This window comes from Adiantum capillus-veneris, chromosome 10 (genome assembly GCF_014529385.1).
Source record: "Adiantum capillus-veneris isolate H3 chromosome 10, ASM1452938v2, whole genome shotgun sequence".
NCBI classification, from domain to species: Eukaryota; Viridiplantae; Streptophyta; class Polypodiopsida; order Polypodiales; family Pteridaceae; genus Adiantum; species Adiantum capillus-veneris.
In genome coordinates, this window is record NC_140940.1 from 93,027,742 (window position 1) to 93,049,091 (window position 21,350).

The following is a 21,350-nucleotide window of genomic DNA, read 5'->3' on the forward strand; positions in this document are numbered from 1 at the left end:
GGAGAGGAGGCGGGGGAGGCGAGGCGGCGGCGGTGGAGGAACAGAAGTGGACGGGGCCTCCTCAGGCAGGTCCTGCTGAAGGGGGTTGAAACGGTTCCCAGTCGAAACCCAGTGCTGCTGAGCTGCAGCAGGTCGGCCACCAGGAGGAGCAGTGGGGTGATCTCTCCCCTAAGGCGGCGGCCGGGCACCTGCTGCAAACCATCAGCTTGCTGGTCACTGGTCTTGGTCGAAGTACCAGCCTGTGTATCCTGTGTACCTGGCTGCTTGGCATGCTCAGCCTTGGGCGGTTGCGCATGCGCTGTGGGTCGAGGTCTCCTGCGAGGACAAGCCTTTGCCATATGGTCCATCTGTCTGCAAATAAAACATTGGTTCGGGAGACCCGAATACTCCACACTCTGTCTGATCCATCCCCCACTCACCCTAGGTAGTAGTACCACTTTGGGGAGGGAGTGTGTGTCACAAACAAGAACCCGCACAGTAGGTAGACCTGCGGCCTTGGCCACAACTGAAGCTGCCGTGCGTGGAGACTCCAAAACTTTCCCGAACATGGAACCAATCCTGGGTAGGAGGGGATGGTACTCTCGCCTCAGGCTTGCGAAGCAAATCGAAATAGGCAAGTCTGCCTCCTCCTCGAGCACATCTGTAGTAGGGTCAAAACAGTGATGCCGACGTCGGAAGTAAGCTCGAGCTGCTCTGATGCCGAGCGGGCTCATCGAAATCACCTTGGTCGCCATATTTGAAGACTCGAACTCGACCTGGTAGTACCCTCTCCCGAGGATCTGGACATGTGTGATCTTGCCCACATCGGAGAGAAGACGGGCCTGCAGTAAATCCCGAACTTCGCCCCGACTAGGTCGAGTGCCAATGATTGTACAGATAACCGAAGTGGCTTGCAAGCGCTCCACTTCGGCCATCAAGCTCGCTTGGAGGCCGCCATTTTGTGTCTGTTGCTGAAAGGATAGGGTCGTTGGTGTCGAGGTGTATGCCAGCAAGCTGAGAGAACAACCTACAAGCAGGTAGAAGGCGAAAAAAGGGGGAAACAGGGGGCGGGGGGGGAGTAAGAGGGCTAAGGCCAAGGGGCGGGCAGGTGTAGTGACGGCGAACGGGGGCGCGAGGGCTGGTTGTACCAACGCAGGCAGCACGCTGGGGGGCTGGACAGCGGGCAGGGAAATGCGCAGCGCGAGGGAGGAGGGGGGGGGGGGGGGGGGGTAGCAGCAACGAGCTGTTTTTCCTCTTAGCTATCATTTGCTCTCGATTATTTAGATTTTCTTGTCTTTGTTCTAGTAAATCTGCTTTTGTTGTTTAGTCGTGCCATCTTATTTCTTTACTCCTTGAAAAGGGCACTCAGTCAAAAAAATCATAAAAAATGTTCGTTTCCTTTGGAATGTTCGATATAATCAATAGTAAATTCAATAAAACTAGGGAGCTTGAAAGGCGACTTGTTGTTTGACTTAGTAACACACTAATTTTCTCTTTGGGTTTTTATTGCTTCTGGTATTTTTGCTCTCACTTAACAAATGCTAGCCTTTATTATGGCTAAGTATGGCCATCACCTCTCGAGGGTGATAGAAACTTAGTTTGTTGGTTTTATAGAGTACTTTCAAAGCATTAATGACCTCTATACAAACCTGTACCTACTCTTGGGCATTCATGACGTGAGTAGGGATGTCATAGCTATTATTGAGGCTATGCATGATAAAGGTGATAATCTTATTCTTCCTATTTGGACAAGCACTGAAGTTGACGTCGCATATTGTCAAGTTTTGAACTTTGTATTACTTTGGTTATATTTAGCCTCTTTTAGGTAGGTTTGTAGTAGTATTCATTTTTAATATTTAGCTTACTTTAGGATTGAAGAATTTGTTCCTTTAGGAGTTGTTGTGTGGAGTTAATGAGATATCTTATCCTTGTTAGTTTAAAGTTGAGTACTTGTTTCAAGTTTTAGTCATGTAACCTACTTTAACTTATTTTGCTTATGTCTTTTCTAAAAGCATTTTTAAGTATATAATGGTTTGTTTTATCTAACTTTGTTTAGTAGAAAACTAAGTGATTTAGTTTTTTCTTTTTTTGTTTTCTTGTGTCCCTTGCTTTTGTAGTTTTGTGAGTGTTTTATCCCCTTTTATAATTCACAAATTTAGACTATTTTGACCTTATGAAGTTATAAATGTTTGAATTTGCCCGATCTTGGTAGAACCTACTTGAACCTTGTTCAGGTTTGTTCGAACTTGTTTTTTTTTTTTTCGAGAAAAAGATCCTTCTATTAGTTAATGAAACTGCCCATAGGGCTACAACCACCTCTTCAAGAGAGGGCTACAACAACCATGATGGGGAGACTCCCAATGAAAAAAGTAGCATATGTACAATGAGGCTAAATCAAGAAATGGGGGGAGGGAAAAGCCACACAGCTGGAGGGTAGTGCCATCTGAGTACACCCTGGACCATGGTGCCTAGGACGCCAGAGTCGAAGGAAAGCCTCTCTGCGTTGCATGCGGTCAGAGCTGTCCTGGAGTCTCTCGAGCTGTCCTCTGAGAGTGTGGATCAGCTCTAGCCAAAGATCGCGAACAGTCTCTGCTGGTGGTACAGGGCGAGCCTCAAAGATGCGGAAGCAGCGGGCCCGCCAGATGAACTAGAGTGTCAGGCCACTGATGAGCTGCCAACACTCCTCTCTCTCACTGCACCACTCCTGTGGAGTAAGCTCTGTGGCAGCCTGGAGTGTAGGTTGCCCCCCCCCCTGCATCACTATCATCCTGATAGTGAAAGATAGCTCAAACTGAAATACCGGGCCCATGAGAGTGGACCAAGCAGCTGCCCCCTAAGTGTATTGTCGAGTCATGGAAAGAGCAGGCATTAGCCGAAGAACACGCTTGCTCTCCGCATGCATCCTGATGCTCTGACTGGGGCTGTGCAGACAGTAACTCACGGTAAAAGTCAGTAGAAACTGCACGCATGTCCTCTTGCTTAAAAGCAACTGACCCGTCGGGCCTCCTCAACTGACTGACCTTGGCATGCGTATGCCGAGGTCCCACTACCTCAAAAAAGCACCAATCACTCTGTCACCCACCTGTGTCCACTGAGATGCTTGTCGATGAAAGCAAACTCATGACGCCGCTCCTCTGTGTTAACAAGCTCGTGGCGAGCCTGCTGTAATTGCTCCTCCAAGCAAGGACTGTCTGGATGCTGCTCCTGCATCCTCTACGAGGAAGCAACATACCGTCGAAGACGCTGCTGCTCCTCTATTGCTGCAGCCAAGCGAGCCAAAGACTCCTGGAGAAGGAAACGACTAAGCTGAGCTATTCCTGAGGCCACTCTGTGAGTAGGAGAATCTTGCATATGTAGGCTCTCTATCCAAAGAGCCTCCACATGCTCTCTGAGTGTAGAGTCCAACAAGACCCTCTCAGGGATGCCAAGCATCGTGCTCCCCCTCCTCTGCCTATCTGCCACTGTGAGGATCACTGGTGCATGGTCCAGAATGCCAACTATCCCACCCAAGTAACAGAAGTGGTCACTAGTGTAGAAGAGATCTATCCGCGATAGATTCACTCCTCCCACTATACAGTCCGAACGGGAGAAGGCCAGGCTGTCTGGGGGCCTCACAAAGCTAGATTGCTGCCACACATCCAAAACCCTCAGAGTTAGACAAAACCTCTCCCAAGCTGCCAGCTCAACTCCATGCATAGTAGCATATCTACCACCAATCCTGTCAGAGGGGTTCTCCAACATGTTGAAGTCACCCCCTGTGCACCACTGCTCCGCCTGCAATAGAGACTTAACAATCTGTGACCAATACTCTGCTCGTGCACTCGCCACATTGGGCGCATAGATGTTCAGGAAGCCCACAAGGCAACCCTGAACCTGCATAGTGATCCACTGAGCCGTGCCTGGCACAATAATCCCTCTGCCCACAATGGCCTGCTGCAAAGAATCCGCAATAATCATACATACCCCACCCTGGATGCCTCCAGGTCCAAAAGCAGCTAACCAAAAAGTATCATATCGTCTAGGCAAAAGCTGAACGCATTGTCTAATGCATCTCTCACACAGATGATGCTTCTGTAGCATAAGAAGTTCAATCTCTCCTCCCACAAGGCATCGCTGAAGCTCCTGAGGCAGTCGGCCCCTCTGACACTGAAACTGGGGTCCACCTAATCACTGCATGTTCCATGAGACTATCCTCATGGGGAGCGAGAGAGAACAGATGCTGCCGCAGCAGCTGAACGTGCTATCTTCGAGGCTGACTTGGATGGGGAGTAATCCGCATCCGAGCGTCCTCTAGATAGGCGTGACTGCAAAGAGTGCCTGGCTGAAGCCCAAGTAGATCGAGCCGTGCGTAAAGCAACCTCCTCTGTCCAGGAGACCTAATGAATGTGTACATAGCATGGCGGGCACTGTGTATCAGCAAAGAAATGAACTACAATGTGTATACATCTTGCTGCATCTGGAGGGGTCACAGCAAACTTGGCCAATGGCCAAAGAGTCTGAAGCATGCCTGTAACCCCTAGGTCTCCCATGTGGTGAGAGAACTCTAGGGCCGGTGTCTATAGCCACTCCAACACTGAGTCGAGAGTCCACTCAGTCTGGTACCTGCCGCAAAGGGGAAAAGAGAAGCCAACCGTCGAGTCCAAGGCCTCTAGCCTTCTAGCTGCAAGGAACAGAACATGAACCCTGAAGTAGGCTGCCTCAAAGTCTGATGAGGCGTTGCCGAGAAAGCGTATGAAGTGTAGGCAAAGAAGTCCCATCGGTGCCGAATGTCGAAGCTTGTCAGACCACGAGGGACTGCTGCAAAGGGAGACGTTTGTACTAGAAGAGGGGGTTGCAAGAAAGGCCGTCCCTCTCTCGCCAAGCGACTCGTGGCAAAGGCGCTGCCAAGAGATCTCTAGCAACCGGGGATGGCCCTTCCCCCTGGGTCGACTGAGGGACTGGAGCTGGAAGGGGGGGTGTAGGAGCAGGGGGAGATGGAGGAGAAGAGGGGCGAGGGGGGTCTACAAAGGTAGAGGGGCGAGAAGGAGGAGGCGGGGGGAGGTTGAGGAGGAGGGGGGGAGGAAACTCGGGGGGGGGGGCTGTCCAGGGTGAAGCTGAGGTGGAGGCTGGAGCAGGGACCTCGTCCTACTCAAGGGGACTGAATCGGTTCCCCGTGGGAACCCACTGCTGCTGGGCAGGCGCTTGAGGACCACGCTGAGTGCCAGGTTGTCGTTGTGGCCCCTGTCGTCGTCGACCACGAACTTGCTGCCATCCCTCCTGTGCTGGAGCCCCAGGCTCGGAGGGTGGCTCTGCTTGTATGCTCCATGTCTCTGCCAGTGGCTGTTGGCCAGCCCTTGAAGGCTGGGTCTGGGCCTGTGATGTAGGTCGGGGCCTCCTCCGTGGACAGGCCTTCGTAAGATGGCCCATCTATCGACAAATGAAGCACTGATTGGGGAGGCTCTAATACTCCACACTCTGTCTAAACCAACCTCCACTCACCCGAGGAAGTAGGATGAGCTTCAAGAGAATGTGAGTGTCCCTAACGAGAATGCGAACTGAGGGAATGCCGGCCACCTTGGCAGCTACTGAGGCTGCCGTGCGAGGTGTCTCCAGGACAGTCCCAATTGTTGAGCCTACCCTGGACAAAAGTTGTAGGTACTCCCTCCGCAAACCAGGGGAGCAGACGGAGATGGGAATGTCTGCCTCCTCTACCAGAACATTTGAAGAAGGGTCAAAACTATGTCTCCACTATCGAAAGTGGGCTCGAACTGCTCGGATGGTCAAGGGGCTCATGGCGATGACCTTGGACGCCATCTCGGAGGTCTCAAACTCGATCTAGTAGTATCCTCGTCCGAGGATCTGAATGTCCAAGATCTTGCCCACCTCTGCGAGAAGGCGGGCCTGGAGAAGATCACGCAGCTCTCCTCTGTTGGGTCTGGTGCCGAGAATCTTGCAGATGATGGAGGTTGCCTGGAGGCGCTCCACCTCTGCTGCGAGGCTCGCTTGCTCTGTCGGTGAAAGAGCAAGTCGGATGGGGGGCTCTGCAGGGCCGGGCGAGGTTGCTTCTGAGGAGTCCCTCTGTGGCGGAGCATGAGCTTCCATTTGTGTCTGCTGATGTGTAGGAAAAGGGGGGGGCGTGGAGACAAACACCTGAGAGCTCGGGAAGTGAAGTCCCAACGAGAACTCCACTGCAGGGCTGAATAAGCGAGGCCTTCGGGGGTGGGGGGTGGGGGGGTGGGGGGCAAAGGTGCGCAAAGGTGGAGGGCGAGTGGAGATGGAGGTCACTGTGTGCGGGGGCGGTGGGCAGCGAACGAGAGCAGGTAGCGAATGTGTGTGCGGGCAGCGAAGGAGCAGTGGGGGGTGTGGGGGAGCGGGCTGGACAACGCGCTGGCTAGGTGCAGGCAGAGCAGTGTGGGATTGGGACAGCGCGCAGGCAGGGACAGGCGGAGGGCAGCGCGCAGGCGGGGGGAGAGGAGAACGATGGCGGGGGGAGCGTGTGGGAGCAGCAGAGAGCCTTCTTGTTCTTGGTTCTTTTTCGAACTTGTTTAATATGAACTCGTTTTAATCTGATTGACAAACTGTTTGGGTTGTTTGGAAATCTTGTATGCAAATAAACCCGTGTCCGAGTACCGTGTAGATGTGAATCGGAACTCTTCTATGCAGACAGACTAAAGTCTGAGTACTTGTATAGATATGACCAGGAAATCTTCGGTGCGGCTAGACCTAAGCATCATATAGGTGCAAAAGAGCTTTATGTATTCATGTTTATGTCGATTTGCTTTGATTCTATCCTTCTAGATTCTGCGCATTTCCGTTGTCCTAGTGTGAGATTCCTTCGCTCCACTTTGGGAAGTGGTTCTGGCTGTTTAGAGTTACCTTTCTATGGATGCTACCATGTAGCATCTTCTTCACTTTGGTTCATTATCGGGGATTTGTGGTCTATTTGGAGTTTTAGGAATGATCTTTTGTTCCTTCTTAAAGAGATCCTTTTCACTTCTTTGGGATGTCTTTTCAACAGTCATTACACTTCTTATTCACCATCCAAGACACCTCTCTACCGACCCTGTAATTTTTTCCACTGCTTTTAGTAGTTCACTGCCCTGTCCTCGTCTTCATGGTATGAGTGCAGCATTCTACTTTGTACATTATCTTCTTTGTTAGTTTCTGAGGTTTCCTACTAGTAATATAAGTATTATCAGAAAACAAAAAGTGTGTGCGTACAACATGATAGGGAAATAATTTATTTTGAAATGTCTCAAGTTTCTGCCTTCAGTCTGGATATCTTCTAAGCACCGTTTTCGTAATTCATAGCCCCAGTTTCAACTCAAAATTGCAAGGCACAGTGGATGAATAAGTCAAGGACAATTGAAGCAGGCCAAAATACGACACTCAGGGTTTGGTTTATCGATGCTTTTGGAAATAGTGTCAGTCGCAGAACATTGTATTTTGGTGACCCACCAACATTGAATGTTAGTATTGCAAGTGTAGAGAACCCAAGTAGCTCTGTATTGCGGAACTTTACTGTCTCTTCCATTTTGAACATGACAAAGGGAAACCAGGACTTTATTTTGTACACAGAAGTAGCAGGACGTTACCTCGTTAATGTACATGATGATACAGCCACTATTGCAGGGTCTCCTTTATCACTAGACTTTATTTCTGGTAAGCTTGTTAAACATGTTTTTATGCCACTAGTTTTGTTTGAATGAGTAGTTTGTCAAATGTTTGTGCCACTAAGTGCATGTGATATATTTCTGGCAAGCAGCAGTAAGGAAGGTGGTAGTTTTCAAACCTTGAAAATATTATTCCTTGTTGTATTCTGTATGTAAGGCTCCGCTAGAGAGTACAAGATTCACTAGGAATATACGACCTTAAATTCTGACAATTTTCAAGAGCTTCAAAACCAGGAATGTCTTTGATCATATATTTATTCTATAATCTCCCTATACTTGTTCTGGAATTTGGGGTCTATGCCCTTGAGGTGCTAAGGATAGAATCTGCTGAAAATGAACTAGGTCTTTTTCTTCGAAAGGATTGGTGTATACTGGATAATACTTCAATTGTACAATACTATTTGACAGGTAAGGTCATGACCAACAGATGTGTAGCTTCTTGGGTTGACGATAAAAGAAATTTCCATGCCGGAGATATTGTGAGTGTACGAGTGCAGTTAAAAGATGCCTATGGCAATAATATAAATCCATTGTTAAGTACTTTCAACCTAAGTTTTATAAGTGTTCTGGATGTCGATACTCACAAAGACCTTAAAGAGGCTGTGAAGGTGAAGGACACATCAGACTTTAAGCTGTTTACATTTATGGTTAGAGCTACTGGAGACTACCATTTGAATATTGGAACGTCAAAAGCAAACATCTCCAATTCCCCATTATTATTTACTGTTGCTCCAGGTAAGGGTCCGTGCAGATCATTTTGAACTTTGTACTTTCTTAAGGATGTCTTAATTGAGGTTCGGCGGACTGTGGCCTTCCAGTTTTCTTTCTATAACTTGGCTTTCCATATCCCCTTGTGTTCAGATCATCTCAGAGCTTAATGTAAGCCAGACCTGGTGATATCACCCTTCACTAAGAGCTTCATAGGAAGAATGGTTTATCACTTGCTTATGTTACCAAAGGTGCTCAAGGAAAAAGCCCAGTTTCTCCCGAGTAAAACAAGCCTGTCAGGTGTTCTAGAGGTTGGTGGTCTACATCACCATTCTAATGGTTCTGTTAATCCATGTCCTTTAAAAAAACCTACTTCTTATGACCATTTCCATGCCGCTATCGGAGCAACCTGAGTAGGGGAACTCAAGTTATGGTCAATGCTCAAATTAATCTTAAATGAGGTGACCTTAATTTCAGCTGGTGTTGTCCTTGCTTCTGATTGAAACTTTGTGCTTGAATGCCGGAGGCAGCACTGAGAAGTGGTACGTACCTAAGTTCTTAAATTAGAAGCTCCAAGATAATAGAATCTTCTCGATATTTACTAGAAAAAATGAGACAGTTCCAGTCCATTTTCCCTCCAGCAGGTGGTTTGGTGGTCTTATAATAAGCTGAGGAGGTGCTCATTTCCAATGAGATTGTGAAAAACAAATGCTAAAACAATAAGGGTTCTTGATACTAAGATAAGATATGGGATCATAGCTTGAGGCAATGCAGTCCGGTGTGTAGGTGGGGCAGTGGTACTGTGGTCATGAGGTGGATTTTGCTTTTTATCAGACCTTGATTATTGGGGCCAAGTTTAGAGGAGTGGCAGGAGAGGATGAACAAGAATCTACTTTAACTTCTTGCTGTTGATTTCAAACAAGCAAGCAAAAGGAAATTTTCAGAATTCAGTGTTGTCTATTACATGAGACTACCCAGGATGGATTGGGCTGTGCACAATTGTGCTTTTGATTGCATTGCTGGACGGCCTGTATTTAATTCTTCCAGTTTTCAGGGATTTATAGTTGGGTTCCACACACTGATGCATTGTAAGGCCGTTTTCCTGTGGTCTATCACAAGCAGCTTCTGTGTGTCTTGTTGTTTATGGTGATAGAAGTGATGACTTTATTGAGAATTTAGCTTATGCCTTTTTATTATTGTGATCGAGCATATTGGTTGTACTAACCACATTTGCTATCCATGTGATTATCAAACATAAAAGGTTGGGATACCTGATTCATTTTTTCTCATTTGGGGGCTTGAAATTTCCTACCTGTGCTCCTCACTGATGGTGTGGTGTATCAAACTCCTCATTGTATGATTCACAATTTCATTATGTAGATAACACTTTGCTGTACCAACAAATCAAAATGCATCAATATCGACCAATATGAAAACCATCCAGTCACAGGAATTCATTACCTTAGGCAAAAACATTTTATGCCTAGCATGTGATTAATGCTTATATCTATTTTTACAGGTCTATTTAACATCACAACCAGCTCTGGGGGATGGTTACAGGGATCCAACGTGTTTGATGTAGGAGGAATGGCAAGCTTTGCTTTACAGCCAAAGGATTTGCTTTTTAACTTTGTAGTTTTAAGAAATGATGATCTGGAACGGCAAAACATCTCTTTAATAGTAGTAAGGAAAGGCAAAAGCTCTGCAGTTAAGCTAGACGATTTGTATTTGAACCCTCCCCTGAGTGGAGCAACAGAACAGATCATAATGTTTTCCTTGAAAGTGCCTGGAAATTTCTTCTTTGTATTCAAAAAGTATGGCAGCAGTCTTTCTGGATCACCTTTTCTCTTTCAGTTCACAGCAGGTAGGATGGCCTCTTCCTGTAACTCTTTAATTACATTTGACGATGTCTCTCTTTTGACGTATCAATTTTTTATACATGCTTTCCAGTTCTGCTCCTTTTCGTCAGGCTAGTCGCATCTTCCCCCTTGTTGCCCAAACTTTTTCCAGCTTGTGGTTAGGATCCATTTCATTGCTGTGGAAGGTTGCTCTTATTCAGCATAAAGCATCGCTAAGTGTGACGTGTCTCATGCATTCTCATCAGTAGTTGATGATCGAACATAGAAGTGCATTTGTTCTGCTCACAAAATCATATGGCACAGACGTGTTTATTATCAAACATAAGCGGAGAAGTCAAAACTAAAGACAAACATGGAATGTATCAATAAGCTGTAGGCTACACCATATATACCTATGATCTGTCTGCTAGTCTGCTAGCCCTTTGGTGTGTCCTCAGTCACAGAAGGCATCTCCTCCTCATCTCTCGGTTCCCTATCGGGCCATCCAGCATGGATAACATATCCAATGTTCAAATATCAAAATTGAAGTGATATTGTTGTCTTTTAGATACTATTGTTTTCCTCCCTTTTTTGCTGTTTAATCTGAATGTCTCTGGAACGCTACGGGTTGGGTATCCTAGATTGGTCTCTACCATGCCTTAGTTGCCGATCACCGATTCTTGTTATTCATTAATCTTGTGGATGGTCTCTTTTTTGTGTGTTCTTGCGCTTCTTTGGGCTTAAAGAACCTAGGAGATATGTTTCTCATCAAAGCGAAAGGGACATGTTCTAATCTTGTCTGCAAATTGCTTACAAATGTTTGTCATACTGTGTGCTTCTACATCTATATGCATTGTAATTCTTGGCATCATAGATGTGTGTGATAATAATCTCTATTTCCACTAGAAAAAGAGACTATGAAGGTTTGTTTGGAGATCGTATGTCTAGTTGTTCATTTTTAAAACTGTGTATTGAATAGATCATGTCTGGTGATGCCAGGAGTGGTTGATAGAAACAAGAGTGAGATTTCTGGGAAGGGGATTCTGCAGTCTGTTGCTGGAAACATTTCTACTTTTGACATTCAGCTGCGAGACGGGAAGGGCTTTCCATCTGGTTCTGAAGATTATTACCCCCAAGTTTCTATCATTAATCTGGCAAGAAATCTTGCAGTTAATACTAATATATCATATGATGAGGAAAATGTGGGACTCTATCATGTCAACTATACCACAATAATTGCTGGAAACTACTCAATCACATGCAGCTGGAGAGGAGTTACTTTAGGCATCTTTTACAAAACTGTTCTTCCAGGTTTTAATTGTCTGATGTAACCTTTAATTGCGCTCAAAATGAATTCTTAGAATTTTCACAATCGTATTGGTACTGCAGGACCTATATATGTCCCCAATACTATTGTGTCGGGCCCTGGTTTGGAGGGTGGTATGGCAGGTTCTTGGCTCAATTTCACAATCTATGTTTTTGATTTCTACAACAACGGAAATCCCGATGGAGGAGGCGACATAAGACTTCAACTAGCTCCCAAGTTCAACTTTACTTATACATTTGTTAGGGTCAAAGGTGTTTATTATGTTTCATATAACACATCAAAGTCACAGCCTGATCCGTATATCTTAGGGTTGTTCATGAAATACAACCAAGAAGAGATTTCAGTTCCTCAAAGCCCTTTTAAGGTTTTGATAACTCAAGGTGAGCAATAATAAGCAAGATAACCCATTTTTCCTGCCTAACAAATTGTTTTACTTGATATTAACTCTTTATAATATATATACCATGTTTAATGATGTTTGCCGTGTACATAATTTACTTTTGTGTGTTGGAGTATGAACACTTTATGCCCTTTTTTATTTTCCTCCCATATGGGTGTGTTTAACGAGAGAGAGGTATGAGAGTACGACTTTTCGTTAGTTAAGTATCGAAGGTAGATGAGGTGCAAGAGGAGGCGGCATAGGAATAGGACGTGCTGAAGCTGAATTTTTAATTTTTTTTTTTTTCCGAGAAAAAGATCCTTCTATTAGTTATTCAAACTGCCCATGGGGCTACAACCACCTCTGCTTCAGAGGGCTACAACAAACATAAGGGGGAGACTCTCCCAATGAAAAACGACATATGTACAATGAGGCTAAATCAATAGATGGGAGGAGGGAAAAGCCACACAGGTGGGCGGTAGTGCCACCTCAGCACACCCTGAACCATAGTGAAGAAAGGCCCAGTGCGCTAGAGTCGAAGGAAAGCCTCTCTACGCTCTCGCATGCGGTTGGAGCTGCCTTGGAGTCTCATTTCTATAGGCATGATTACAATAAGGATTAATTAATCGGGCACCTATGAGGTCCTGACTGGATCTAGATGCGATTACTAAATACGTTGCTGATTAATCATGGTTTGAAATTTGGAATGAATTTGAATGTGGTTTGTCATGTGATGTCCTGTGATGTCAAGTGATGTCCGGTGATGTGACTGTCGATTTGTACAAGTACTAGATGTGTTGTGTTTAGTGCGTCGGTACTAACAGTGGTGTTGAAGCCTCTTTTGCCTATGTAACTTGTTCTCTCGATTGTGACAAATAACAGTTGCCATAATCTTGGATGACACATTGAATACGCAAAACAAAGCGAAACCAGGTTGTGTCTATATCGGCATGCATTTGAGATGTCCAAGTCAAGATAATATCCACAATCATAATGCCAAAATCATAATGTGAAAAAGTTCATGCTTGAGATAAGCATTATTGACATGAAAAAGTCTCTTCTTGGGTAGGGAGTCATGGGCAGAAAAGGAGCTAAATGTAGTTTCAAGCATATGGGAGCATGATCCGAGAGACACACGGTATAATTAATCCTCATATCGCATACAAATTCATCATACTGTTGCATATGGAAAAGATACCAGCGATCCAATCGAGCATTATGTTGAAATGTGAATCATGGATCATCCGCATGCAAAAGGGTACTCAAATCCAATCCATTACAAGTCACCATAAAATGATTCCATGATTGTTGTTTCACATGAAGCATGTGCGAGTGCCCAGTAGTATTATTCGCAAGGTTTGGTGCATTGTTGAAATCCCCACAAAGGAATGCATTGGAACGCCAACAATAGGAGAAGACAGCACTCCACAACTTTGCCCTATCAGCAAATGCTGTGTATGCATATTATTTGCCAAATTCAAAGACTTCCCCAATAACAATACATTGAATGACAATCCATCCCCCAGCCGGGTCATTGAAAACCAAGGTCGGGAAGAGATGATGTCGAACAAGCATAAGCACTCTGGAATAGCCAGCTGAGCCTGCATAATCTATCAATAGCCCGCAAAGTAAGAAGTTTGTTTGGCAAAATGATGTTGGTTATGCTCTTGAAGAACAACTATGTCCTCTTTACATCTATGTGCATAGTGCCAAGTAAGGCACCACTTTTCGTGATTGCATAACCCAGACTTGACGATGTTGGGAGAGCTATGGAAATGATGAATGCACTTGTGCCTTTGCCTACCACAAGGACATTTTCGAACCTGTCTACAACAGATACGGCTAGTGCTTGCAAGGAGCTCTTGAAGCATGTCATGGAGACTATTTCAAGAACTAGTATATCTACTCAGTCTTACTCATCCATATCTGTCTACACATATCTGTCTACAGCAGATACGGCTAGCGCTTGCAAGGAGCTCTTGAAGCCATCTCATGCTGACTATTTCAAGAACTAGTAGATCTACTCAATCTTACAATATTACTTCTTGTTGTGATCATCGGAAAAAGCCATCACACCGTGGCCACATGTAATATGTCATGCGCTTTTTTGTCATTGCCTTTGTTTGTTATTTCCATTTCACCAACTGCTCTTCAAGGCGATGCAAGACAGGGCAAAGCGGTTCACTATGCAACCCCAATTATGAACTGGGTGGTTCAAAGTATGTTAGAGGCTCAAAGTGCCCCAACTTCCACTCAGGTATAGGGAGATGAATATACTTTTGGGCAAGGTACATCTAAAAGGCCATTACGGAAAGGTACCACGTGCAAAACAGCTGAAGTAATCAGAGATACTTTTGGGCAAGGTACATCTAAGAGGCCACTGCAGAAAGGTACCACGTGCAAAAGAGCTAAAGTAATTAGAGACTTGCTTGAGGACCTATTGGCATTGCCATTCTTTGAGTCTCGGATCAAATTTTCAGAGTTCCTAGGCCTCTCTGCAACTCATCACATTTTCATAGGAACCAATTCCATGGCCACCTCTACCTTCACCCCACCCATCATCTTTATCTCAATCACCAACCACAAGTTACATTTGCTAGAGATCAATAGAAAGACCATTCAGGCGATTGCGGATGTGGTGCTCACATTACAGGGTACTCACATGGGCTGCATCGTGCAGTTTATGAAAGCATGTAATGGGAGGTTCAGAGCAACGTAAGAGTCATAGGCAGAGATGTATTGATTGCGTAGTCTTAGGAGCGCATTAGAATTCTGAATAGACATGTGAAAGATCTCAAAAGTGTAGTCACCACTTTACATATGCAGGTTAGAGAGGCCAACGAACTGGCATCTATCGAGGAGCTCCCTCAAGAAGTAGCTTATGCATGCTCTTCATGTGCTCGTGCACATTCAGTTGCGGCTTCACAGTCTGATGCATTGCCTACTACTGTCACTATTAGTGTTGCTAATGTGGCGGTACCAACAAAGAGAGAGATTGATGATCCATTTGTTTCTCTGTAAGGTGCAGCGAAATGAATGTTGAATTTTGCTCAAGATGAGTGCTCCAAAACTGTGCTCAAGGGTTCCTTTTACTTACGGAAGGAAGAGCCTTCCGTTCCTTAAATGAGAGAGTGCAATGGACACAAACAAAATGGATGAACACTGTGAATGAAGGTGCTGAGACTGAGAAATAGAGAGAGAAGAGAATATGACACCAGAATGTTTTCAAACCCTCCTCCGAAGGCCCCACTCTCTATGGCGAGAGCGGTCTACTTATGATTGCACAAATCTCTACAATGCTTGGACTCGCCGACGATGTCGACGACGATGAGGATGACGATGAGACGGCTGAAAACTGAAAATGCTAAGGGCTGAAATCTGCAAATCTTTATCTGCTGAATTTTGACTCTATGTTGGTGACGATGTCGATGAGGACGATGCGACGACAACGCGCTGAAAAGCAGATGCTGAAATCTGCGTTTTTCGGGCTGAAACTGCGAACTTCACTGGATCTGACTGTGCGGCGAGGATCTACTGCGGGAAGGTGAGATTTGCGAGGTTTGGGACTTGCACTGCGGGTGCTAATTGCTGAAAACTGAAAACACTGATGCTTTTGGGGATTTCGTCGCGAAGATCTGCAAAAACACTGAAGTGTCTGCAGATGTAAAAACGCTAGGCTGATTTTGGGGTTCTTTGTTCTCGCGAGCAAATTTTGCTTCTCTTTCTTCGCGCTCACGCGATATGGCTGCCATTCTTTCGTACTTACCATCAATTTCTACTTTTCTTGCTTCACGTTCTAACTTTCTTGCTTCGCGTTCTAACTTGCTGTCCATAAACATCTGCTCCAACTCCTCCATAGGATCTGGTGCAATCCTTGGCGTAGATGGGGAAGGGGGAGGGTCAGAAAAACCTCCTGGTCGGAAAAATTCTTTTTCGCCTCTCTCACACTCATCACCTCCAAGCGAAGTATCCATTCCACTTCGAGTGATCACCATCCGCTGAAGTCTTGGGTTCTTAAGTTCACGAGGAACTTGGGTGTCTTGCGGGTCTTGGGTTCTTGGGTTCTTGAGGTTCTTGAGGGTCTTGAGGTTCTTCTTTCGCTTGCAATCTGTGTTAGAGAAGGATCTTCTCTTCACCCGAGTTTTGCTCTTTTCCGCGGGCGCACCCCTTGGCGGCCTTGCGCTCACACCAAGGTTGCTTTCCCACCTTACGTCGATGGGCCGGCCGCTAAGTGCACTGTCCGCTCTCAATGAGTGAAATGATGCACAAGGGGAGGCTGGACAAGCCCTTCTTTCTTGGGTTTCCTATCACTCTTCAAAGACACGATTAGGAATTGACACGCCCAAGAGGTCTTGGGTTACGTGCGACCGCAACAAGCAAAAAAAAATTCTTGTGGTTCTTGTGGTTCTTTCCTTGAGTGATACCGAACACTGCCAAAGCTTTGATACCAATGTTAGGTGCAGCGGAATGAATGTTGAACTTTGCTCAAGATGAGTGCTCCGTACTGTGCTCAAGGGTTCCTTTTACTTAAGGAAGGGAGAGCCTTCCGCTCCTTTAGTGAGAGAGAGCAATGGACACAAATAAAGTGGATGAACACTGTGAATGAAGGTGCTGAGGCTGAGAGATAGAGAGAGAAGAGAATACGACACCAGAATGTTGTCAAACCCTCCTCCGAAGGCCCCACTCTCTATGGCGAGAGCGGTCTACTTATGATTGCACAAATCTCTACAATGCTTGGACTTGCCGACGATGTCGACGACGATGAACGGCTGAAAACTGAAAATGCTAAGGGCTGAAATATGCCAATCTTTATCTGCTAAATTCTGACTCTGTCGGTGACGATGTTGATGACGACGATGCGACGACAACACGCTGAAAACGCACATGCTGAAATCTGCGTTTTCCGGGCTGAAACTGCGAACTTCACTGGATCTAACCATGCGGCGAGGATCTGTTGCGGGAAGGTGAGATCTGCGAGGTTGGGGACTTGCATTGCGGGTGCTAACTGCTGAAAACTGAAAACGCTGATGCTTGTGGGGATTTCGTCGCGAAGATCTGCAAAAACGTTGAAGTGTCAGCAGATGCAAAAACGTTAGGCTGATTTGGGGTTCTGCGGTGGAAATCTGCTAACGCTAGGGCTGATATGCTGTTGTGGGGGAATCTGCTAATGCTAGGGCTGATCTGCTGTCTATTGTCGCCGTGAATCTATAAGTGCAAAAACACTGACTGATCTGATGCAAAAACGCTAGGCCTTCTGCAATGCTGAAAACGTTAGAGTTGTCGTCGGGTCGGTCTTGCTGAGAAGTTGCATGTTGAGCAAGGTGCTCCTACTGCCTCCTCTGCCAGAAAGTGCTAGCGCTAGGTTTTCTTATATACAAACTTAGTAAATTTGCCCTACCTACTTTCCAACAAAAGTCACTTAAAAATAATGAGTGAAAAATGTCAAAAATAGGAAAAATAGGTTTTCTGCTCTATAAAATTCCTCTAATGGATTCAGATGGATTCTGATGGTAATGTTGACGATCTTGTTGTGTGCAACCAGAGGATATGCATCTACTCTAAGTGTCTGGACATGCACGGTCTGCGAACAGACTCACAAAAGTGCCAAAACACTTCCTATTCTAGACTGAATGAACTGAACTGAACCCATATCATGAAGTAGATTGTCCACGTATACATAGGGTTAGACGTGCACGTAACGTTCCCATGGTGCAGAGAAGTCGGTGACAACATGGCCTCCACATGTAGCTGTAGCTTCATCTTAGTTTTGTTGGGGTATAGGCATCTGTGCCTTGCCCGGCCGCCCAGAGTCTGGGCGCCCACTGACTTGTATACCTTATACATAGCATAAGTGTATAGGGGGCTGCTCATTCTTTTAAGTCTCCCCACCCATATCTGTGTTGTGTGTCTCCTTCTCTCTCTCTCTCTCCGTCTGTGGTGCTTCCCGATCCCCTTCAATTGGTATCAGAGCATAGGTGCGGAGGGAGCGCGTGTGTGCACAGTCACGACGACAGCGGAGAGCCAGTTTCATTCCCGAAATCGCGTCCACGCGCGCGCGCACTTTCAAGAGTGCAAACAGGGTTTCGACTTCGGCATCGGCAAATTCAGCTTTCCGAGAGCGTTTCCATTAGGCGTCCTGGATTTTTACCCCCCTTTCGAAGCTATTCGAGCCATCAGAAACCTCATTCGAGCTACGGTTGAGGAGCTGCATTTTTCAGCCCTCTTTTGGCAGTTTATGCTGCGTTTTTGGGTCGAAACGGAGGTTTTTTGGCATAGCTTTCACACCCGGACTCAGATACATGTGATCTAGGAGTCTACCTTGGGGTTTTGGCACGCTCCGGACGCGCTCGTCATATCAGAATTTTAAAATTCTGAACGCTGAATTTTCTGGAGCAGCAGTTGTTTATTGTGTGTCAAGGATTCCACACATGGTTTGCTCTCAGATGTGAGAGTGATATTTGCTGTAAGTTTCCTCACAGGTGGGAGGATACGATGTATGCCTTATGTGGTTTGATGCTCAGGGAGACTAATGTGATTGCATTTTGAGCTCGGCAATATATGCCTCGAGCATGTTTTTTGGCAGTCACAGGTAGAGCAGATATTTGTGTACTAGATTTGCAGGTGTTTGCAATGATGTATGAAAAGTGTGGAGATTGGTGCATGCATTTGGAGTGCGGTTTGATGCGCTTTGGTTGCTCATGGTTTTGAGCGTGCAGTCAGTTTGGTTACTGGTTTTGTGGCCGTTTTACTGACGAAACTCTGGCGAAATTTTCCAAGGAGTTTTATGCGTATCATTTATGCGATCTAGGTAGAGATTGCGGGTTGCACTCAGCAAATTGCGAGATGATGATTAGCAGGATCTTGATGAGTTAGCCATGTCTACGATTTGTTTGCATCTGGCTGAGTCTGTTTACTGGCAGGTCTCGAGGGAGACTACAACTCATGCTTTATGGCAGAGTTTACATGCTATGTACGCGACATCCATGTCTACAGGGGAGTCTAGTCCCACTTCTATGTCCATGGGAGAGATTGGTCCCACACGCAAGTCTCGACGGCATAGAGACTTGACATGTTGGCATTGTGGACATACAGGACACATTAGGCGTCGATGTTTCAGGCGTTTGAGACAATGGAGGCGACAGATGCGTAATGCAGATTTGGGCATGACAGATGCCAGTGAGATCAGTACGGTGGTTACTGAGTATGCTTGTGACGGCGATGTCACATTTACATCTAGCTTGTCTTCAGACGATCTTATGTCTACGGATTGCATATCGGATTGCACATTGTCTTCATATTGGTTACTAGATTCAGATGCTACTTTCCATGTCACGTCGCATCGTGAGTGGTTTAGCACGTTCTCTAGTGGGAGACTTGGTTGTGTGCACATGGCTGATGGTGCTGTGTATGACATTGAGAGTGCAGGAGACGTATGTTTGTCCTTGCCCAGTGGTATGAGATTTACCCTGCGTCATGTGCGTTATGTGCCAGATCTGAGACGGGATTTGATCTCAGTCAGACAATTACGGGATAGTGGATGTCAAATTTCGCTATGAGAGCGAGATTTTGTGATGCATTTGGGTTCGCTAGTGATTGCGAGAGGTGCCAGGAGTGGTACAGGTTACCCATTGCATGTGGATCACAGGAGAGACGGTGTTGTCTCTGTGATCACGCAGCCAGGTAGAGAGCGAGAGAGCAGGCGAGTCTCTTTTGCTCATGGGTTGCAGGGTACTTTGCATGGAGTGCAGAGTAGTGAGCTCGTTGTGCACACAGTTGGGGCACGACTTGAGCAGTCACACAGAGAGGTGACAGAGTCAGACATGCATGCTTTACTAGTGACTGAGCAAAGCAGAGAGTCAGTTGTGCGAGATACTTCTATGTAGGATAGACAGGTAGAGCGGTCTTGCTCTAGTGATTCACGACAGGAGGACGTTGTGCAAGAGTCTATGCATACGGAGTTAGAGCATGAGAGCTCTAGTAAGTCACAGCAGATTGAGTGGTCATGTTTGCAGTGGTTGATTGCAGAGGAGGCTGAGACGTCCAGTGATTATGCAATCATTCCTTTCTATGCTTGACAGTGAGCATGGGGATATAGTTGTGCAGGATATGTCTTCCAGCAGACACCTAGAGCAGCTGGTTTGCTCTGAGGTTGCACGACAGGTTGATGCGTCTTTTGTGGACAGTCAGGAGATGCATATGGCTGACACGCCTTGTCAGTCAGAGATGCCTATTGCCAGGGACATATATGTTGATGCATGCTTCGTAGAGCTAGCAGGGCCCGCTAGCATTGCATCGGCATTCGGTGGTCTCATGTATGAGATGTTGATCTTGAGACCGGATATCGCAGCTGCAGTGGGAGCATTTGCAGTTGGGGTTGTCAGTCGTTTGTTGACTGATGATGACATAGTGCACGAGGGAGATATGCAGGTATTGGACCGATACTTGCAGGAGTGCATGAGCTCTTATAGACTATTTGCAGAGCTTGGAGCTAGCTATGTGTGGCTTCCGCAGCGGGATGTTTGTCTATCAGTACAGCCGGATGCACACGATCACAGCCAGCCAGTGGGCATCGGTTGAGAGCGGTTTTCTCTCACCTTTTGTAGTCTTTAGACTAGGTTCCCTTGCTTAAAGGCACAGTCGCCTTTAAGTGGAGGTTGTTGGGGTATAGGCGTCTGTGCCTTTCCCGGCCGCCCAGAGTCTTGGCGCCCACTGACTTGTATACCTTATACATAGCATAAGTGTATAGGGGGCTGCTCACTCTTGGCGTCTCCCCACCCATATCTGTGTTGTGTGTCTCCTTCTCTCTCTCACTCTCCGTCTGTGGTGCTCCCCGATCCTCTTCAAGTTTGGGGGGGGCATTGGTCGGCTCTTTCTGTAGCGGAGATAATGTGTCTTGCCCTCTATATTAGGTGCTCCTCAGTGCAATTTACGTGATATCTCACGCCACAAAATGAAAACAGAGAAGACAAACAACAACAGAGCAACAACAGTACGACTCAGCAGAGGAACATCACGAACATTAACAAACTCAAAGAAACCAATACAGACTCTGGCATGGCAGCACACTCAGCTCCAGTCCAGATCTCATAGGTACAGTGGGGGTGTCGAGGCTCAACTGTGCAGGGATGGTGTAGTCGTGTTGTGTACAACTCTGATAAGAGACTCTAGATAACTGGCCGCACAAAAGTAGATCATCCATAAAAACCCAAACAACTAAGGATATATACAACCATAAAGAGCCACCAACGGCTCATCAATATCTAATCTAGCTAAGCCTATCTCTGAACTGTGGTGGTGGTGCGCTGGCCACGGTGTCGACTGGACCATCACTCGTATCCCTGCCACGTGTCACCGACCCGACAAGAGAGTCCGTCTAGTGTGAAACCTGACCAACTGTGACTAACTGTCTGTCCATGCCAGTGACACTATAGCCCTACTACAGGTTGCCCGCCACAAAACCTCTCACC

The 21,350-nt window shown here is 46.3% G+C and overlaps 1 protein-coding gene across 1 annotated transcript in view; it reads left to right on the forward strand.

Moving 5' to 3' along the window:
* LOC147449244 (uncharacterized) overlaps window positions 1-11,895 on the forward strand; it is a 34,204-nt gene extending 22,309 nt beyond the window's left edge. Inside the window, exons 7-12 of the mRNA XM_086521533.1 lie at window positions 7,270-7,620; window positions 7,672-7,779; window positions 8,040-8,366; window positions 9,859-10,203; window positions 11,177-11,488; window positions 11,567-11,895. Of these exons, the coding sequence (XP_086377659.1) occupies window positions 7,270-7,620; window positions 7,672-7,779; window positions 8,040-8,366; window positions 9,859-10,203; window positions 11,177-11,488; window positions 11,567-11,895 (1,772 nt within the window). The remainder of the gene's footprint in view (window positions 1-7,269; window positions 7,621-7,671; window positions 7,780-8,039; window positions 8,367-9,858; window positions 10,204-11,176; window positions 11,489-11,566) is intronic.
* Window positions 11,896-21,350: the final 9,455 nt, after the last annotated feature.